The following is an 18,827-nucleotide window of genomic DNA, read 5'->3' as shown; positions in this document are numbered from 1 at the left end:
ATCGAGACCTGCGCTGAATCCAACTGTTGTGATCAAGAGAAAGGGCAGCAGAGCTCAGAACTATCGATTGAACCAGCCTATTCCTCTCACGACAGACCGCCATCCAGGTGCCATTTAAATGTGTATGGGGTTTAAAACAGATGGGTGTACAATATATCTATCTATCTATCTATCTATCTATCTATCTATCTATCTATCTATCTATCTATCTATCTATCTATAATGAAGAAATGAAGAACGAGAGAGGCTCATTTCAGAGGATCTCCTCTCAACCAAATTAAGGATTTTTACTTTTAAGTTTCACTTAAGTACAAAGTAGCAGTCTGATAAATACTGGCCTTGAGTGATGGCAGGTTGTTAGTAGAGTCTGCCAAACGAGACAAACTCAGGGGAAAAACACCCACTCTTTAAGACACACCTCCTCGCACCTGCGCAGACGCGCGGCGGACTTTTTGTTTATGTTTAAATCAACGACTTTGGATGGATGTGATAGCGGCAGTTAGAATGGTCCGAATGAGCGTTATTTGATCATTCCACGGCCATTATCAATAAAGTTTATTGCCAAAAGGCAAAGTCTATCGCCGGTTAACGTCGATTACCGGTAAGTTTTGTCTAAATTTCGAGCGTATCATGCTAGCGCTGGCTACACCAGTTAGCAACGGATTCACCATTCACATACGTTAGGTAATGCTAACGTCGCCTAACTGACGGAAAAATTAACTACTTATTTAAAATCTCTAGTTTGTCAGCAAAGTTAAGTCGGTAGACCATGGTCGAAAAACTGTAGGTGCTAGCTTTATTTGTGTCACCCAAACTTAAAGACTACATACATTTAAGATCTAAATATCTGTTGCAATGTCACTTTCTCAGTAATAATACAATACAATACAATACAGTACAAAAGCTAACATCTTTGTTTTTTTGTTTTTTTTTCTCAGGTTACAGATTTCTTCATCCATCATCATTCATCATCCTTTGTCATCATGTTCAATGAGAAGACAATGGTACCTTCAAAAGCTTCCAAGCAGACTTCAGCTGCAGCATCAAAGATCAAAAATAAGCTCCTCAGTGAGTCCATCATTCATTTCAACACATTTACAAACCAACATGTCTGTGCCTCATGTTGTACAACCATATTACGCTATAAGCTTTATGGCTCTCAGACATTATCTGAATTAATTTATTCTCCTAACAAGAATGAATGTTGTAATGCTTCTTCACACCAGACTCGTCCTCCTTCTTCAAGATCTCTTTGAAGACCAACAACAGGGCCTTAGCTCTCGCTTTGGAGGTGCAGAAGGAGAGGAACAGGCAGCTGGAGAAGGAGATTGTGTGTCTGAAGAAGCAAGTGGAGGTTCTGTGCTTCGAGCTGGCCACCAGGAAATACAAGGACAGGAAACTGGTAAGTTTGTTGTTTACATAAAGTAGTTAACACATAAGGCCTGTCAGGCAGAAGGCGATAATGACCGTACAAGTATTCATTCTAATGCACAGAATATCTGAGAAATGTTTGATTTGATAATCGATTATATTGACTGCAGTTCATCTTGTTTTTGTTTTTTTTTCTGTCACAGCTCCTCATCTTGAAAAGCCTCCATAACAACACTCTGCAGCACTTTGACATGGTGGCCGACTTATTCTCCGACAGTGTAAGGACTCCTCTCAATCAGTGCTAACAGTTGTGGTTTCGTGTGGCAAGTCTGAGTTGCCTGTGATGCATGAGTGGACATAAAAAGTGTGATTTCAGTTATCCTCACATCATTGTCCTGATATTAGTATTTCACTGTATATACTGAAATATTGAAAATCACACGATAAAGTTAAACTTATATTTTTCCCAATGAGACATGAAACTATGAATCACGGTAACTTCACTCGCAATAACAAACTATGCAAAACATACAGTAATGTGTGATTGTTCCTTACCCACAGGATCTTCCTAAACTATCTCAGGACAACAACAACTTATTCAGCAACATCCAGGACAATCATCCAGCGGAAAGGTGAGCAAATATTTCACTCAGATTTATTTGTGTTTTGAACTAAGAGCCATTTTTTGTTAAGGCAGCTTTGTCTTGCTTTTTACACCCATCCTTTCCCGTTTCAGTCTCACAGCTCCGTTACCTCCTCAGCCAGAAATGACAAAAGAATTAACAGCCGACCGGCCTGAAAAAAACCTGGATGATAACGTCTTCTGTATCCAGGATAGACTCAATAACTCCACTGATGCTCACAATGGTAAAGTGTTTTTTTAGTTGATCATCATCAAATATGTTACAGTGATATACCCTGTGATACTGATGTAATATTCACTGGAAATACTAATTTGTACATTTCCCACAACTGCTTTCTCACAGAAACTACAGATGCTGAAAAAAGGCGTTCAAGCCAGTGTAAACAAGCTCCCCGCACAGGAGCATCACGCCCGTCCAGCAGGCTGAGGGATGAAGTGGAGAGGCTGTCGATGGTGTTCTCTCAGTCGGGGTTTGACATGAAGTCAGTCCTTTTTCCTCAGAGCAGCCGAACCTCGTCACGTCTCAGCGCGTGTGAAAACTCTAAACCAGCTTCCGCTGATGATGTGAACCCTCCCTGCGCCTCAGTCACGGAAACTGAGCCAGAACACGGTAACAAACAAGAGAACACAGTGCTCCTGAATACGACAATGGAGATGACGCAGAGCAGCGCTGGTGAGATAGTCACAGTGGAAACCAAGCCCAAAAGAAAGGGCCACGCCGGCAAGAAGAAGAAGGAAAAATTGAGTGGGTCGAGTTTGGCTGCAAATCCACCAGTGAAAAATTCAGCAGATTCTTGGATGAGTGAGGTTCAGACTGCTCCCACTGACTCTTTGTCACAGACAGATGACTGTGCACTAGAGGATATTAGAGACCTACAAGATTTCAAGCACCACTCACCTAAAAAACAGTCTGGTAGTGTTGTAACCTCTCGCATCCCCAAACTGGGCAAGGCTGGCAACTGTCAGAAAGCGGCAAAGGAGAAATTCAAATCACCGCACCACGCCAAGTTAAAGATGTCCTGTGACGATGTGGACAATTATTTCATGGATCCTGGAAATCAGTTATCCAAAGCCACCAAAAGTGTTCAATTATCACCAGAGAAAGATGCTGAGGAAGAAGTAGTGTCCACAGTCACATGCAGGAGGTCCAAGAAAAAGAGCAGGGGGGCGTCTTTAGTCTCCAGGAAAACAGTATTCATGTCGTCATCCCATGAAAGTGAGAGCAGTCAGCTCAGATTGGAACAGCTCCATGATAAAGTGAAGGAAGAAGTTAAGGGACAGGATGAATCGTGCAAAGACCAAGAAGAACCGGAAGAGTTCCTGTTTTGCACAGATGAGGTCAAACGTCCAGAGTCGGACCATGTGGGGCGTCTTTTCCCAAGTCACAACAAACCACCGAGCAAAAATACAGAGGGAAGTCTCAAATCAAGATGCAGAGGGACGTTTGTTGTCTCAGTGGCGAGGGACTGGATCTCGCCGAACAGTGCGTCACCAGAAGTGGGTTCCTCAGAGCAGGACTTTCTGCCCTCTGCAGGACGCCACAGCTGTGAGGCAGAAGAGCCGTCGGCTGCCGTGGACACAGGTGTCGTCGGGCAACGCTCAGAATCAAATCCACACAGTGACGGAGCCTTTGTGGAAGAAACGCAGAGCTCCTGTAAGCGTCCTTGGGTGGCCACCCAGGATCCAGGCAGCAGTCAAGAGGACATGAGCAGCAACAATAACCAAGACTCTACCACAGGCACCGAGTTTCAGAAAACTAAAAAAGCCAGGAGAGAAGAAGCGGGGCGTTCCGGCAAGAAGAAAGCTGCGCAGAGGAAGGAGAGTGATGACCTTTTAAAGGACAAGAAAAAGAAGAATAAAAGTAGCCATAGCAACAAAGGATTTAGATCCACAGATGAAGCGTGTCATCTTCAGGAAGCCGGTGTGGCTTCACCTCTCTGCAGCGCTGATGAGCCTGAGAGAAATGAAGAAGAACTGGATGATCTTCAAGTGGCCGACATCAGTGAGATGGATGAGCAGTTCTATGATTCAAACCCCACCAGGTCAAAGTCCAGGATGGATCGGAAACCAAAAGATCGCAGAACGAAACCCAAGCTGCAAACACCCACAGAGACGAGAAACCCGAGGGAGACGTTTGTCGTCTACAGGCGGAAAACTCAGGACAGTGTTTCACTAAACAACACGAGGACGCCTCATGTGTCAGACGCCTACAGTCACACGGAGGACACCAGTAACGAGGCAGTTCATCAGAATCTGGGAGATCTGCTGGCGGACGAGGTGCCGCCGTGGCTCGCCATGGACGTCAGCACCACTAACCCTGAGGCGCTCTCTTTACTGGCCAGTCCGACGGGGGAGGTGGAAGGAGGGGAGGAGGTGATTGAGGAGTCTGCCGCTGCGACTAATGACGCCTCTCCAGGTGTGGTGTCCATCAGTTTGATGTGTTACATACATTAGCTTACTGTAGATATTTCAGTGTTGACACAGTTATGTCAACTAGAGCTGCAGCGATTAGTTCGTTAATCAGTGAGGTGATTGAGTTTTGAACGGGTTCAGACTTCGGTGTCCGGGAAATTTCAATGGGCATAAATTTTGACATTTCATACACTAAACGATTCATTGAAAAGTAGCTGCAGCCATAGCAAGATTTTATACAGATTTTATACTGATGGCTGATTTTATTCCTAGTTTTTGGAATGGGAAACTGCAGCTTTGTAAACGTGCGTTGTCTGTTTGTTAATGAGTAACTTTGTGTTGCAGCAGGAAGAGTCTTAACATCACTGACCAACACCATCACAACCCCAGAGAGCGAAATCAGAGGCCGAACCAGGAGACGTCACGGTGTCGTCAGTTACAAGGAGCCGCCCCTCAACAGGTGAGGACGTCTTTGTCTATGAACCGTGGCCACAAACGCTGTCGGTATTGATTATATCAGGAAACAGCTGTGAGTAATTGATCGCATTTGTTTTTTTTGTTTGTTTTTTTTTTAAACAGCAAAATAAGGCGTGGAGACAAATTCACTGACAACATGTTTCTGAGCTCTCCAGTGTTCAAGGAGGGCAAGAAGAAGAAGAAGAAGACGACTGCAGCCAAGCCGAAGCTGGAAAGCTCTGCTTTACTGGACTGATTATTTTCTGTTTTTAATCTGGTTTATTGTAATCTTTGTTTTTTTTTTAAAGCTTAATAAAGACCTTTTAATTAGTCTTTTAAATCACTTAAACAGGTTTGTTGGCAACTGAATTTTGTAGCTTGGACTGGACTCCCACAATGCACCTTTCTCTTTACAAGAAACATGTTTTTATAACCGCTGCTCCACCTGCTTTCCAGTGATATGTGGCTGTTAATGGTCAGAGAGATTGACAGGAGGATGATCATAAATTATTCAGTCCGGGCCGTTCACCTGAGAAGCCTGCTCCTCGTCCACACTGTAAAAGGCTTGTGTTCCGCAGAAAGGTCACCAGATTCACTGCTGCACGACCGCAGCCGACCGCGTTCAGGACTTCATGTGAAGTGAAGTGTTGTTGCTTCTGTTGTGCAGCATCAGTGTCTGTCTGTAGAGGACTGTGTGGTGAGTACAGATGCTTCTGTTGAGCTTGTTTCAAATGTACCACTCTTTCATTTTTTTTTTTTTTTTTGTGTGTTTCCATTAAAATTTGTTGTCACGCAGAAGAGATGGAGTCAGTTTTGGATTTGTTGCACTCACATGTTTCACTGTTACTGACAGGGAACGTGTTTTTAAGATTTACCAGACTGACTGGATCTCACTGCATTTGCTGGTATCTCTCTGTGTGTGGTCCCAACGAGGTGTCAGTTTCATTTCCTGGCTTCAAAGCACCGCACACGCAGCGGCCAATTAACCCCATACTTTGAGGTGAACAATGTTATGCAAGCTAGCTTTCACTACCGCCAACACATCAGCTGATTTCCACTTAATTTCTAATATGTAGGAGTATAGAAGGGTTTGAGTTTCAATCATTTCCTGTTGTCTTTGCAGGGGTCTCACATGAAAGGAGTTTGTTCAGAACATGGGGGCGAGGCAGCTGAAACGAGACGTTGAGGCTCTTATGTGAGTGGACATTAGAATAAGCCCGAGACTGTTGAAAAGCACAAAATAAATCAAGTTTTAAAACGGCAACTGATTCATTGTTTTTCCTCAATCTGAACAGTGGTGATTACATTGGGCAGAAACTCAGAGAAAATTCATTTGATCCAAAGGGGAAGGGGACGTCCACCATGCTGGACGACCTGGTAAAAACTCCACATTAGATACAGCGGCTCGCTGTGACTCCATGTTGGTTACCACAGCAGCTGTCGTTCTTCCTCAGTCTGCTGCAGTGTGTGTTTTATCCGTGTGCATGTTACAGGCTCACTATGACCTTGCAATCAGTGTCGCCCTTTGGTGGTTGGACAAGGAAGAAGGGCGGGACGTTCTCGACAGCGACATCATGTAAGCTGCTGTTTGTTTCTACAGACTGAAAACCAAACGTACAGCTGCAGGTTAAAGTTATTATTATTATTTTGAAACTTTTTTTTTTTTATCAGTTTATGTCAAAAGCCCTGACCTGCTGGTGGAGGCTTCTTCACACGTGCAGCCAGGCGGTCGGTCTTCAAAGCCGCAGTCAGAACGTCCAAAGCTTCCAAATGCATCCAGATGAATTCAGCAGAAATGTTTTCATCAAGCTGCACAAGACATGTAGAATATTTTCTATTAATGCAATGCTGCAGTCATAGTCACGCTCAGGGTGTCTGACATCACATCATTATTTATTTATACTTTAAATTATACAAACTGAGCAATTCTGACACTTCATGCACACAGCCTTACATATTTCTATTTTTTATTTACATATTATAGCAAGTTTTTTTTCTTTTTATTATTTTAACATTTTTTAAAAATCTTTTATCTTCACCTGTGTAAACTACTTCCTATTCTCTTTTCTTTGCTGAGGGAGCAGCATTAACCTAATCTCCCCCTGGAATCAATAAAGTATTCTGACTGACTCTGAATGTGAGCGTGAGCATCACGTAACCTGTTTTGGAGCAAGCAGAATATTTAATACTGTTGTACAGCGTGGGAAACAAGTGGACATAAAAAATGTAAGAGGTCAAACTGCACTTGACAGAGAAATCGTTATATTTAGTCACAGCGAGGTGGAAGTGAGGACATTGACTGTGGACGGTTTAAATGATCCCTTTTACATGTTTTTTCTTATGTGTGAAAATGTGACATTCATCAGGACAGAGCAGCTGAGACTGAGCCAGAGTGAGGACACACCCTCGTCCTGCTTAATAAATGTGATTGGCCATTTTTCTGATCGGTTTCAAAATGTATAATGAGTCATTTCTGCTTTACTGCTTTTCCTGTCATCAGTGGCTTATGTAAGAGCAAAATAAAATCAAAATGTGAAGTTGAGAGGAGCTCAAAGGTAAAAGACGATGAGCTGTCTCGTTCAGCTAGTGGCAGGTGAAATAAGATTCTCGCCTCGAGTCTTTTCACTCGCACCGTTTCCAAGAAGCTGAATCTGTCTAGTAATAAATTTTATTCCCTCTCTCTCACAGTGGAGCAACGTGCAGCTTAGGAAGTGCCCAGTACCCTAATCGCTTAGAGCGGGAGGCCATGATCCTGTCGTCGTTTGCAGGGATTATTATGGTAAGTGTAATTTCTACATGAACGCATCTTTAATTAAATATTGACGTCCCACTGAATTTAAATACCTTAAAATAGGAAACAGGCCCAGGAGGGAGGCTCTATATATGGGTATAGACTTGGCTGTTTAACTCTCCCATGTGTTTATTTTCCTTTTCTTTCATTTATTTTTTACCTATTGAAGCATTTTAAGATCTAAATCCTGCGAGGATGCATCTAGTTTGGGTTTAAATGTGAGAAAATGACTGAATTGTGTCTGAAAAGAAACAGAAGGAAGAGGAACTTGACAGGAGTAGAGAGTTTAGGCATTAAAAAAAAAAAAAAAAACAGGGTACCTCTATAATAATTTCTGCCCTAACTCAGACAGAGAGGTGCTGATTCCTAAACCTTCATTTCCCTGCTTCAGAACAACCTGCCAGTGGAGGAAATCTTGGCTCTGTACAGGTGTAAACCAGCAGCTTCATACCCCAACCAGCAATCCAAGGTACAGTCAGCGTCCATGGCGACCGCTTCACACAGATACTGTGTGTCTGATTAAAGTCTAAACAGATGGGGAAGTGGCTGCCACACTTTCTCCATCTTCTTCATTATATAGTTTTAGTGACGTAGAAAAAGTTAATTTCATATTTTGCTTTTAACCCCAGGCTGCGATCGTCTACCCCTTCACTCTGTCCTACCATCCGTTCGCCATGCTCGGCTCTTACAAGGCCGTGCACCACTCCAAGAAGCACAGTAAGTGTACATCAATATTAAATATAGTTATCTGGAATTAACTAACGCTGTGGCTGACACCAAGTGCAGACAATCCAAGGGAGTATGTGGAAAAAAGGTGATTCATTAAACAACCAGAAGTATAAAGTCTTACATTAGAAATGAATCCAGGCTGGAAAAAAAACAAAGTCCAAAAACAGAAACACAAGGAGAACCGCTAGAGACAGGAAACAGTGGAGCAGAAGACACGAGGAAACTTCTAATATCCAAACGGAGAAGAAACAGGAGAGTCATGACGAACTGACAGAGACGAAGAGGAAGACAGAGACTTAAATACACAAGGGTAAAACACAGGTGAAACACGTCAGGGCGGGTCAGGTGATCTACAAGGAGGGAAACAGGACAAACACAGGAAGTAAAATAATCACAAGACACACAAGGGGAACAATACAAAATAAAACAGCAAATGAAACAAATGTCCAAACATAAAAATCCAAAAGCTCAAACTTAAATTAAAACCATAAAACCAAGATGAGGTTCTCCCAAAGCTCAGGCTGGGAAACACTCACTAACACCTGTCTTCAATAAAACCTCTTACAGATCAAAAGTTGAAAAGATGGCTGTCTGAGAGGGCGAAGGCGAGCGCTCCGCCTGGACAAGTGTCAGTGCAACCTTCATCCTCCTCCTCCTCCTCCTCCTCCTCCTCCTCCTCGTCTCACTCCTTCCTCAGTGTGAGTATCCACTTTATCTGTCATTATATTCAACCCAGAAGATTTAAGAGCAAAACTGAACAACTTCAACACGTTTGTTGTAGAAAAAGAGAGTTTTCTTGGTTTAAAACACGTGAGAAGCCTCTGCTGCCCCCCTGTGGGTGTAAACAGACATGATCTTCATCTGACCACACCCCACCCACCACACCACCACCACCCCCCCACCCTCCCCCTCTCTGTGTGTGACTCCCCAGGACAGCAGTGACCGACGGGAGGAAGGAGCTGAGCACTACGACGGTTCACAGGAGTCTCTGCAGGACTGAAGTCGCCCTCAGACTTTAGTCTCTTACAGTGTCCCAGCTCTGCTGTCGTTACTTTAGCTTTATTCTGTCACACTGATCAACTGTGATTGAGGTTTTTAGTATCTAGAAGCAGCTGACGACGACTAATGACATTAAAATAAAGCTGACTGTGGCTGATAACCTGTTGTACAATTTTTTTTTACGATTGATTAATGATGATGCATTCAGTGGCATCACTAACAACCCATACGCAAATGTAATATATGTACATATATTACATTTCCATATATGTATACATATTTTTATTTTATATGTAACCCAATAGAAATTGGAAAAATGTCATATATAGACATATATATCTATATATACATAGATATATATATACATCATGAATTTCCCCTAGGGGATAAATAAAGTATCTATCTATCTATTTATCTATCTATCTATTTATCTATCTATCTATCAATCTATCTATCTATCTATCTATCTATCTATCTATCTATCTATCTATCTATCTATCTATCTATCTATCTATCTATCTATCTATCTATCTATCTACACATATAAACTAATAGATTATTTAACATGTATGTTGTTATAATAAACTTGCATAAATAGATAAAATATATAATGTTAAAACATCATTGTTTTATGATAAAATCACATTGATATGTTTAATATTTGTACATATATACATTTTTACTGTGGGTATTTAATATATGTTATAAACTTATAGCCTCATATATCCAGAGGATGTAAGTATGTGATAATAATCACTCTTTATATAGGGACACATGTCACATGTTACATTTCTGTGTGGGATATTTATTCACATTTTCTCTGAAGCTTTGCAGGATTTTCAGTGACAGTTGGCTCAGATTCACCACATAGTTAAAGGCTGTGTAGTTTTGTGATGACCTCTGACATTCTGCGTGGAAACTTTAATCCACCTGATGATGGATTAGTGGATAAAACGTGTCCATATCAATAAAAGAGGGCACAGCAGGTCAGTAATTTGCCTGCTAGGACTTTTTGCGTTGATGATTCAGGGGTTTTTGCTGTATGCCCAGGATCAAGACTTTTGGCAGCGATGCCAGCGCATTAAATCCCCGCTCTTTGAAAAAACAGCTAAAGTGGGATCTACTAACCCTTTGATTGAGGTTTATATAGCGGGGCTCCGGTCCCGCTTTGTGAGACCACCATTTTCCCTCCGTAGGTGACCGGCTCCAGCACTGTTTGCAGGATGAGTAGTAAGGTAGGAGAGTTATCTGTCGTGTGTGTTTGTAATGGTTTAAATGTGGGTAAAAAGTTTATCGTTTTAACCAGAAATGAATGTAAACTCTAATTTTCAGATCTCCCTGGAAAAGAAAGGAGCTTTACAGAGTTGCTGTAATTCAACATGTAGGAGAATATAAAACAAATATAAAATATAAAACAAAAACATTGACACTTTAAGTCTGTCATTTACATCATTTCTAGTTGATACAGCAGGGAGATGATTAATGCTGCAATAATTCAACTGTTTATTCAGATAAAATGATGTTCATGCCAAAGCAGGTGCCACTTTTATATAAGATACCATATAATAAAGAATTAGCAACAGCTTTAAACTCTTTGTACTTTGTTTTGAAACTATGTTGACTTACACTGTCATTATCAAATAAACTAAAAAAAACTAAAAATAAATGTATTAGTAGTTGCTGAACTTTGATGATCAACCTGAGCTTTAACTTCTTCTTCTTCTCTCCTGGACACAGATCATATTTTATGAGGACAGGAACTACCAGGGTCGCTCCTATGAGTGCGACACCGACTGTCCTGACATGCACCCCCACTTCAGCCGCTGCAACTCCATCAAGGTAGAGAGCGGCTGCTGGGTGCTGTACGAGAAGCCCAACTACACCGGCTACCAGTACGTCCTGACCAGGGGGGAGTACCCAGACTACCAGCGCTGGATGGGCTACAACGACACCATCCGCTCCTGCCGTACTTTCTCTTATGTGAGTGAATATCTGCTGTTTATTTGTGAAGTGTGTGGAGTTGATAGATGATGGAAAAGTGTCTAGATGTGTGATGTTGTGAGGCAAAGAATAATAAATATATTGTTAAAATGGTTTCACTTCCACAGAATGCTGAATTAGATGGATTTAACTTGAGATAAGGGAGTTTATTTACAATAAGATTCTTTTCTAGATTTAAAAACTGGAAAAAAAAATATGATTTATGTTTAAGTTTCAACTGAAATTCTACATCTAAACTTTAATGTTAGGAAAATGATCCTTTGTAGACTCAATGAAACATCTGTAGAAGACGAACCCTTTGCACTGACGCTCTCCTTATTCTGTATTTGACTCCAGACCAGCGAGGGCCCCTACCGCATGCGCATCTACGAGCGCCCCAACTTCCAGGGCCAGATGATGGAGTTCAGCGATGACTGCGAGTCGGTGCAGGATCACTTCCGCAGCCGCGACATCTACTCCTGCAACGTCATGGACGGCTACTGGACCCTGTACGAGCACCCCAACTACCGCGGCCGCCAGTACTTCATGAGGCCCGGGGAGTACCGCAAGTTCAGTGACTGGGGGGCCACCTGCGCCACCACCGGCTCCTTCCGCAGAATCACAGAGTTTTAATCTGGAATCTCACTTGATTTTTGTTTTTTGATCGTATTTTAACATTTTCAGTTTCATTAGAAACCCCCCCCCCCCCTGCCCCAGCCCCCCCCTTCCCCCCTCACAGCACACAACAGACATTTTACCCCCGCTTCTCTAATAAACTTCTATCTCTGGACAATAATCATGTGAGATACTCTGTCTCTCAATAAATGAGATGTCTGATCGGGCTGTGCTGAAAAAAGATTGACCCAAGATATCGACATGATATTGTTTTAAATAAACAAATAAATGGATCTATTGTAAACTATTTTCTCTGTGCTTGTGAATAAATATTTTGGTTTTGACTGGCTCATAAAAAAAGGCCATTTTGGACAAAACAGCATGAATATTTGACATTATTTTCCTTTAAATGACTGTTTCCCATGCTTTATAATTACTTCCACATGAATGAGTCCACACTAATGCAGTTGGACGCTACCACACATAGGAGCCACTTTAGTATCTCAGATGTGAGTATCTGTTGTTAATTTTATACATTTATCAAAGAAACAGTTAATGAGATTCATATTCTCCGACATTAAAACATCAGTAGAGATATTGGTGCTACTAAACACAACATTAATCTGCAGCTAGTTGCACTACAGAACAAACTCAGAAACTATTATTTATAGTTATTTATTCAAAGATCTATCCACCCATGTTTACTTAATATGGCCAGTTTCTTACACGTGGTGTGAATAGAGGGAATTGTCCCTTTAAAACAAACACAAGATGGCGGGAGAGCTCAGCAGTGACTGTTCCAGCGCCCGGCTGTGCTGTGGCTGTTGCTGGAAGCTGTGCTCTGTCTGTTAACCCCCGACACAGGACGTGACAAACAGGAGTAGGAAGACTCCTGTAGAGTCTCTGCTGACACCAGGCCTCATTTGAATAACAACACACGTGGCTGCACCTGCTCCCACAGGGTAATGTATATAAAGATGGAGCTCACTTTTTAGTGGTTAAAAAAAACACAGGAAGCGGTTTGACCAACAGCAGCAGTCAAAATGGGAAAGGTTTGTGTCCAGTTCTACAATTTCCAACAAGAGCGCATTATGTTCTTCTTTGTGGACCATTGTGTTGAATGTGACATGTTTCCCTTCCTCTGCTCCGTCAGATCATCTTCTACGAGGACAGGAACTTTGGAGGCCGTCACTATGAGTGCATGAGTGACTGCGCCGACCTGCACTCCATGTTTGACCGCTGCCGCTCCATCAGGGTGGAGAGCGGCATGTTCGTGATCTACGACCGTCCCAGCTACACGGGAAACCAGTACTTCATGAAGAGGGGAGATTACTCCGACTACCTGGGCATGAGCGGCATGAATGACTGTGTCAGGTCCTGTCGTATGATCCCCATGGTAAGACCCTTTTGTAACATAACATACTAGTTCTCTTTGATTTTTGTCAATATAATCCAAATAATGTTGGACAAACATCTTCATATTAGTGAACAGAAACCTTAACTTAAACTTCTCATATTAGGCACTGAAGGTAAAATAACCCCAAAGTGTAAAACAGCTGCATTTGACCATAAACAGACTAAAATTAAACTGTAAATGTTGATCTGCCTTTGAATTAACAACTAAGCGGTTTACGGTAACACTTATCATTTAGTCCCCATATTTAATATTTATGAGCAACATACAAACATGTAATATCCCGGAGTTATAGTTGTTTGTAAACACTTATATCTGCTTACATCTACATTATAATGTGTTATAAACTTTTTTAAGGTTTTACCAAAGTGTGACATTAAGCAATTTGATGGCTCTTGAGTTCATGTTCAGACCTTTTTCTCTCATAAAACAGATTTTTTAAATAATCAGAAACAGTTTTGTAGCTGCTGTTGTAATAGAAAAACATCATGTGTCTACTTGGATTTTTTAATGTACCTACTAAGCAAAAAATGTGTAACATACAGTAGCCTATAGTTCTGTTTTGTAACTCCACCAATAAGTTTTTTTTATTTGCTAAAACATGAGTTTAAGTTTCATCACAGAGTTGGCTTAATCCAATTTGTATTAATAGATATTGTTGTAAAGTAAGAGTTAATACGGTTTTTCACTTTCTAGTCTAGAGTTAGATTAGCTGTTAGTCGCCACTTAGCTTAGCAGAAAGACTGGAAACAGGGGAAAGCAGTTAGCCTGGCTCTGTCTAGGGAGAACAAATTGTGTGTATCAGCACCTCTAAAGCTCACTAAATGACACATTAAATCTTGTTCATTTAATATGCTCAAAAACCAAAGTGTAATAATGCCAATTACCCATTTTATGAGGGGTTTTGTGGCCAAATATTTTTAGGTTGGGATGAGTTGTCAGGCAACCAGTGAAGACTCCGGGAGGTTACAGGTGCTTGCAGGTGGAATTTGTTCCCTTTGGAAAGAGCCAGGCTAGCTATTTTTCACTGTTTTCAGTCTTTATGCTAAGCTAAGCTAACTAGCTACTTACATTGTAGCTTCATATTTAGTGTACAGGCATGTGTAGTATCAATCTTCTCAGCTAACTCTTGACAAAGCAAATAAGCTGTTTGCCAAAATGTCAATCTACTTCTTTAAGATCTTTGACATTAAGATTTGTAATTCTGAGTGACCTGTGAAAACGTTTGAACATTTGACTTTTAATGGGATGTGATACTGATCTACCCTCCTGCTTCCTTCCTATTCAGCACAGTGGCAACTTCAAGTTGAGGCTGTACGAGCATTTCGACATGAGAGGTGAGATGATGGAGCTGACGAACGACTGCCCCAACCTCATGGACCGTTTCCGTATGTCCAACTTCAACTCCTGCAACGTGATGGAGGGCCACTGGCTGCTGTACGAGCACCCCCACTACAGGGGACGTCACTACTACCTGAGGCCCGGCCAGTACAGGAGCTTCAGCGAGTGGAGCGGCAACAGCTCCAGGATCAGCTCCATCAGGCGCCTCATGAATCTCTAAAGACAGAAGAATGGTTCTTGTGAAGTGTCTGCTCTTTGCCTTGTTTCACACGCTGAATAAAATGGCGTCAGTGCTCACGTGTATTCAGTTTTGTTCTTGCTCTCTGCGTTTGGAGGGCATGTTTCCCCAGCAGGATGTGACGGGGTCTTGGCCTGACATCCTGACTCTCATCCAAGGACTGAATAAAATACTGCAAGCACTGACACTTACCACACCGAGACTCAAGCGTTATCTATTGTAGATCTGCAGGAAAGGCTTTCTGCTTTTCCACTTTTCACTCAATCTACTCTTAGAGGTTTAGTTCCATTTAGTCGCTGTTCTGGTGCTTTTGATCACATCGCATGATCTTCATGTGCAGGTGGAGTTTGGAATCGTGTTTCTTAAGTCAAGAGTGAACTTTAAGTTCGTCCCTGTTGCCTGAAAAGATGACATTTAAAGCATTCGGAAGAATTTGAAATTTGAACTTCAACATCTCCTTGACATCTGCAAAATGCATCTGCTGATGAAGATCATGTGATATGAGTGAAAGCACCGTAACTGTGACTTATTGGACTTCGGATGAGATTTTTTTTCTCCTCCTTTTAATTTGTTTTAGGTTAACAAAAAGCAAAAAATATGTAGTGTTCTACAAATTAAAAATAGCGATTTAAACACTCAAAGTGTTTTTGTTTTTTTAGCAGTGTGTAAATACTGTGTATTTATTTGGACAAAAAAAATACATCTCCAGCAGAGGGCAGTGGTCAAGATTGAAATTACTGATAGCAAAAGTTCAAACTAACTTGTTGACAAAAAGAGGCTGTACTACACTGTAAAACAGAGAGTTTCAGTTTGACAATATTATATCTTCAAACACAGAATACAAAGAGTGTATGAGGTAACGTCTACATTTCTGTAGTTTCTGTGCGACTAAAAACATCATTATCTTGGGATAAGAAAATGAAATTTTACAAGACGTCACAGTAAAAACAAAAGCATAGTTCAGACCAGAGACCACAAATGTGACATACTGTAAAGTAAAACTGAACTTTGGAAATTGTTAAAACAGTTAAATAGGTAGAAGTGAAAAAAATATGATACCGGGAACTCCACTGATGTCAGAAATCATCCATATGGGAAAGCTTTGATGACAGCAGGAACTAGATAATAAAAGACCTTGGCATCATTTTAGATGTAATAGAAAAACACCAGCCATTCAGTGACGACATAATCCTACAAAATCCTCCTGCCACGACACAAGACCGACCCCAACCACAACCTGTCGACTCTCACCTGCTCAAACATCACTCCTACACATCTCTTCAGGACAGCACTGCGGCACAAACGCCAAAGATTCCTGGCCATTACAATATGAATGACACATGCAGAGTCTGCATTTTACATTCACTATATATGTGACAGGTGGGAGTCTTCAAAGAGCTGGATGGATCACACAGGGCAGGCAAACCGGCCAACATGGGGAAGGTAAACATCACAGCTCCCATGCTGCACGCTGTTCATGTTGATATGAGATGGGGGAAAACGCTTTTATTGTGAAGCAAACAAAGTGCAAACAGGCATCCAGGTTTTTCTTTTGAAATCTTGAGCTTTACTGAGAGTCAGTGGTTAAATCTTTAAATCATAAGAAGAGGAAGTGGATTGAATTGGTCAATTAAGCAGAAAAATGGACTGTGTATTTATTTGTAGGGAACTGGTTGGTCAGTATTATAAAAAGAAAAATTTAAAAATCAATTTCCATGTCTAGATAATCTTCTATGAGGACAAGAACTTCTCTGGGCGCCATCTTGAATGCAGCAGCGACTGTGCGGACCTGATGTGCCTCCTCAGTCGCTGCTGCTCCGTCAAGGTGGAGAGCGGCAGCTTCATGATCTACGAGAAACCCAACTACACCGGCAACCAGTACTACCTGAGGAGGGGGGAGTATCCTGACTTCCATCAGTGGACGGGTATCGATGACTCCGTCAGCTCCTGTCGCCTCATCCCCATGGTGAGCTACTGTTATTGTTGTTAGATACATTAGTTTGATAATGTATTGAGAGAATGTCTCTCTTATTGGTTATTACCATATTTCATGTTATTGTTGATGCGCTGGAGATTTCCTTCTCCGACCAGAACAATAATCAATTAATTTAGTGCCATATGCTGTATTTCAAGTTCATGCTGCCATTTCAACTTAAAGAGCTACTAACTGGAGTTTAAGTGTCAGGTGTTTTTCTAAAATATCTTAAGAATAAACTTGTTGCGGGAAACATTAAAAGTTGGTTATTTTTGGCACAAAAATAATTAAAAAATTTTGCGCTAAAGACGTAGAACGTGTAGGTATTTGTGACTTCAGACTAACGACTACAAAGTCGACGACCATGCTTGTGTCTCCATGAGGTTGGCACAATGGTGATTTGAGTTAAATGCTAACGTTAGCATACTAACATAGTCACAAGGACGATGCTATTGCACTGATATCAGCTAAACAGGTACAATATCATACATGTTCATCAGTGTAATTTAGCGTGTTAGCATGCTAAGATTAGCTAATTAGCAGTAAAGGCAGAGTTCAAGCTGAAGCTGATGGGAAGGTCATTAGTTTTTTCAGGAATAATGATGATTCATCTTGAGGGGAACATGAACTTTGTTTGTACCAAAGTTCATCGCAATCCATCCAACAATTGTCGAGACATTTCACTCAAACCCACAAAAGTCAACCTCACGGTGGCGCTAGACGAAAAAGTCAGGGGATCCTCAAAGTCATCAGGATTCATCCTCTGGGAACCATGAATGTCTGAACCATCCGTCCAATCAGTCTGAGCCAAAGTGATCGACCAACTGTCCAACATTACCATCCATTGAGATGATCAATTCCTTTGCGTAGTTAGATATTTATATATCTAATTATATATAGTATGTATGTCCATTATAAAATCATTACTACAATGTGTATTGTAACATACACGTTTTTTATTTGTTCATCAGTCCATTTGGACTATCCTACTATCAGCTTGTCATCTGCAGAGCACGTTGACTTGCACAAATAAAGTTTGATTGATTGGTTTGTTAAATAATTCCTTTCTCCCTTTCCAAAAGCAGGGGCCCGGCTCGTTCAGCATGCGCCTGTATGAGCGAATCGAGTTCGGGGGCCAGATGATGGACCTGGCGGACGACTGCCCCAGCGTCTTGGACCGTTTCCACATAAACGACATCTTCTCCTGCAACGTCACCAACGGCAACTGGCTCTTCTACGAGCACCCAAACTACCGGGGCAGGATGTACCTGATAAGGCCCGGAGAGTACAAGAGGTTCAGCGAGTGGGGCGGCAGGAGCGCCAGGGTCGGCTCCATCAGGCGCATCACGGACTATTGATCTGTTTTGGAGGATCCCACAGCTGCATGGAGGTTTTTGGAAAGACCTCATGCTCAGATAGTGGCCTACAAGACTGTAGAAAGTACAAAATACTATACCTGTGGCTCAGTCACTTGGTAATATTTGGTCATTTGACTTCAAGGATTAAGACAAAGCGTCATGGATGGACTCATTGCAAAGCACCCACCAAACACCAAAAGCACAAACAACAACAAAACACTTTTGGACCTGTTCTTGATCACACTCACCATCGTAATAAAGCAATTGCAAAATGGAGTCTCCATAGTTGTGGATACTGTAACCGTTAGGACTTTAGGAATATATAAGTATGATTATATCTGATCTATGATGAGTGGAAGATTTATGTCCTTCATATGAAGTAATATTCAACATGTTGTTCTACCTCAGGAATTATTTCTGTTCCAGATTTTTTTATATATATATATATATATTCTGTAATTATCTCTTTAGCCGATAGATTGTGCAGATTATCGTGTGTAGCTCC

General features: G+C 41.5%; 5 protein-coding genes across 6 annotated transcripts; all 5 read left to right on the top strand.

The window, feature by feature from the left end:
• Positions 1-987: 987 nt before the first annotated feature.
• Positions 988-5,617, top strand: LOC111218066 (shugoshin 2-like). Its single transcript, XM_022740158.1, has 8 exons — positions 988-1,068; positions 1,227-1,402; positions 1,575-1,649; positions 1,933-2,003; positions 2,108-2,238; positions 2,358-4,430; positions 4,772-4,886; positions 5,006-5,617. Exons 1-8 carry the CDS (start codon positions 1,002-1,004, stop codon positions 5,136-5,138), a joined length of 2,841 nt encoding a protein of 946 aa, XP_022595879.1. The 5' UTR covers positions 988-1,001; the 3' UTR covers positions 5,139-5,617.
• Positions 5,618-6,036: 419 nt separating this feature from the next.
• On the top strand, positions 6,037-9,402 carry cunh2orf80 (chromosome unknown C2orf80 homolog). The gene is made up of 8 exons (XM_022741287.1): positions 6,037-6,077; positions 6,178-6,259; positions 6,376-6,458; positions 7,571-7,661; positions 8,065-8,142; positions 8,303-8,390; positions 8,970-9,100; positions 9,334-9,402. The coding sequence occupies exons 1-8, from the start codon at positions 6,037-6,039 to the stop codon at positions 9,400-9,402; spliced, it is 663 nt and encodes a 220-aa protein (XP_022597008.1).
• A 1,219-nt stretch (positions 9,403-10,621) lies between these two features.
• Positions 10,622-12,014, top strand: LOC111218251 (gamma-crystallin M2-like). The gene is made up of 3 exons (XM_022740461.1): positions 10,622-10,636; positions 11,139-11,381; positions 11,739-12,014. The coding sequence occupies exons 1-3, from the start codon at positions 10,625-10,627 to the stop codon at positions 12,012-12,014; spliced, it is 531 nt and encodes a 176-aa protein (XP_022596182.1). The 5' UTR covers positions 10,622-10,624.
• Positions 12,015-12,969: 955 nt separating this feature from the next.
• Positions 12,970-14,974, top strand: LOC111218293 (beta-crystallin S-1-like). The gene is made up of 3 exons (XM_022740538.1): positions 12,970-13,048; positions 13,150-13,392; positions 14,699-14,974. Exons 1-3 carry the CDS (start codon positions 13,040-13,042, stop codon positions 14,969-14,971), a joined length of 525 nt encoding a protein of 174 aa, XP_022596259.1. The 5' UTR covers positions 12,970-13,039; the 3' UTR covers positions 14,972-14,974.
• Positions 14,975-16,423: 1,449 nt separating this feature from the next.
• LOC111218437 (beta-crystallin S-1-like) lies at positions 16,424-18,322 on the top strand. 2 transcript variants are annotated; one of them, XM_022740743.1, is made up of 3 exons: positions 16,424-16,432; positions 16,713-16,955; positions 18,050-18,322. In XM_022740743.1, exons 1-3 carry the CDS (start codon positions 16,424-16,426, stop codon positions 18,320-18,322), a joined length of 525 nt encoding a protein of 174 aa, XP_022596464.1. The 2 variants fall into 2 exon arrangements, with proteins under 2 accessions (XP_022596464.1, XP_022596463.1); XM_022740742.1 differs by having other exon boundaries at positions 18,047-18,322.
• Positions 18,323-18,827: the final 505 nt, after the last annotated feature.

The sequence above is a fragment of the Seriola dumerili genome, unplaced genomic scaffold (genome assembly GCF_002260705.1).
Source record: "Seriola dumerili isolate Sdu_G_001 unplaced genomic scaffold, Sdu_1.0 BDQW01000052.1, whole genome shotgun sequence".
NCBI classification, from domain to species: domain Eukaryota; kingdom Metazoa; phylum Chordata; class Actinopteri; order Carangiformes; family Carangidae; genus Seriola; species Seriola dumerili.
Note: the sequence above shows the minus strand (reverse complement) of the source record. Positions and strands in the feature narration are given on the sequence as shown.

Excerpts from the sequence above, each read along its gene's own strand:
- LOC111218293 (XM_022740538.1), top strand. Across the intron at positions 13,393-14,698 it reads CCTGTCGTATGATCCCCATG|CACAGTGGCAACTTCAAGTT; the intron begins GTAAGACCCTTT and ends CTTCCTATTCAG.
- cunh2orf80 (XM_022741287.1), top strand. The coding sequence starts at position 6,037 with ATGGGGGCGAGGCAGCTGAAACGAGACGTTGAGGCTCTTAT. Across the intron at positions 6,078-6,177 it reads CGAGACGTTGAGGCTCTTAT|TGGTGATTACATTGGGCAGA; the intron begins GTGAGTGGACAT and ends CAATCTGAACAG. Across the intron at positions 6,260-6,375 it reads CCACCATGCTGGACGACCTG|GCTCACTATGACCTTGCAAT; the intron begins GTAAAAACTCCA and ends TGCATGTTACAG.
- LOC111218251 (XM_022740461.1), top strand. Across the intron at positions 11,382-11,738 it reads CCTGCCGTACTTTCTCTTAT|ACCAGCGAGGGCCCCTACCG; the intron begins GTGAGTGAATAT and ends ATTTGACTCCAG.
- LOC111218437 (XM_022740742.1), top strand. Across the intron at positions 16,956-18,046 it reads CCTGTCGCCTCATCCCCATG|CAGGGGCCCGGCTCGTTCAG; the intron begins GTGAGCTACTGT and ends CCTTTCCAAAAG.
- LOC111218066 (XM_022740158.1), top strand. The coding sequence starts at position 1,002 with ATGGTACCTTCAAAAGCTTCCAAGCAGACTTCAGCTGCAGCATCAAAG. Across the intron at positions 1,650-1,932 it reads CCGACTTATTCTCCGACAGT|GATCTTCCTAAACTATCTCA; the intron begins GTAAGGACTCCT and ends CCTTACCCACAG. Across the intron at positions 2,004-2,107 it reads GACAATCATCCAGCGGAAAG|TCTCACAGCTCCGTTACCTC; the intron begins GTGAGCAAATAT and ends TTCCCGTTTCAG.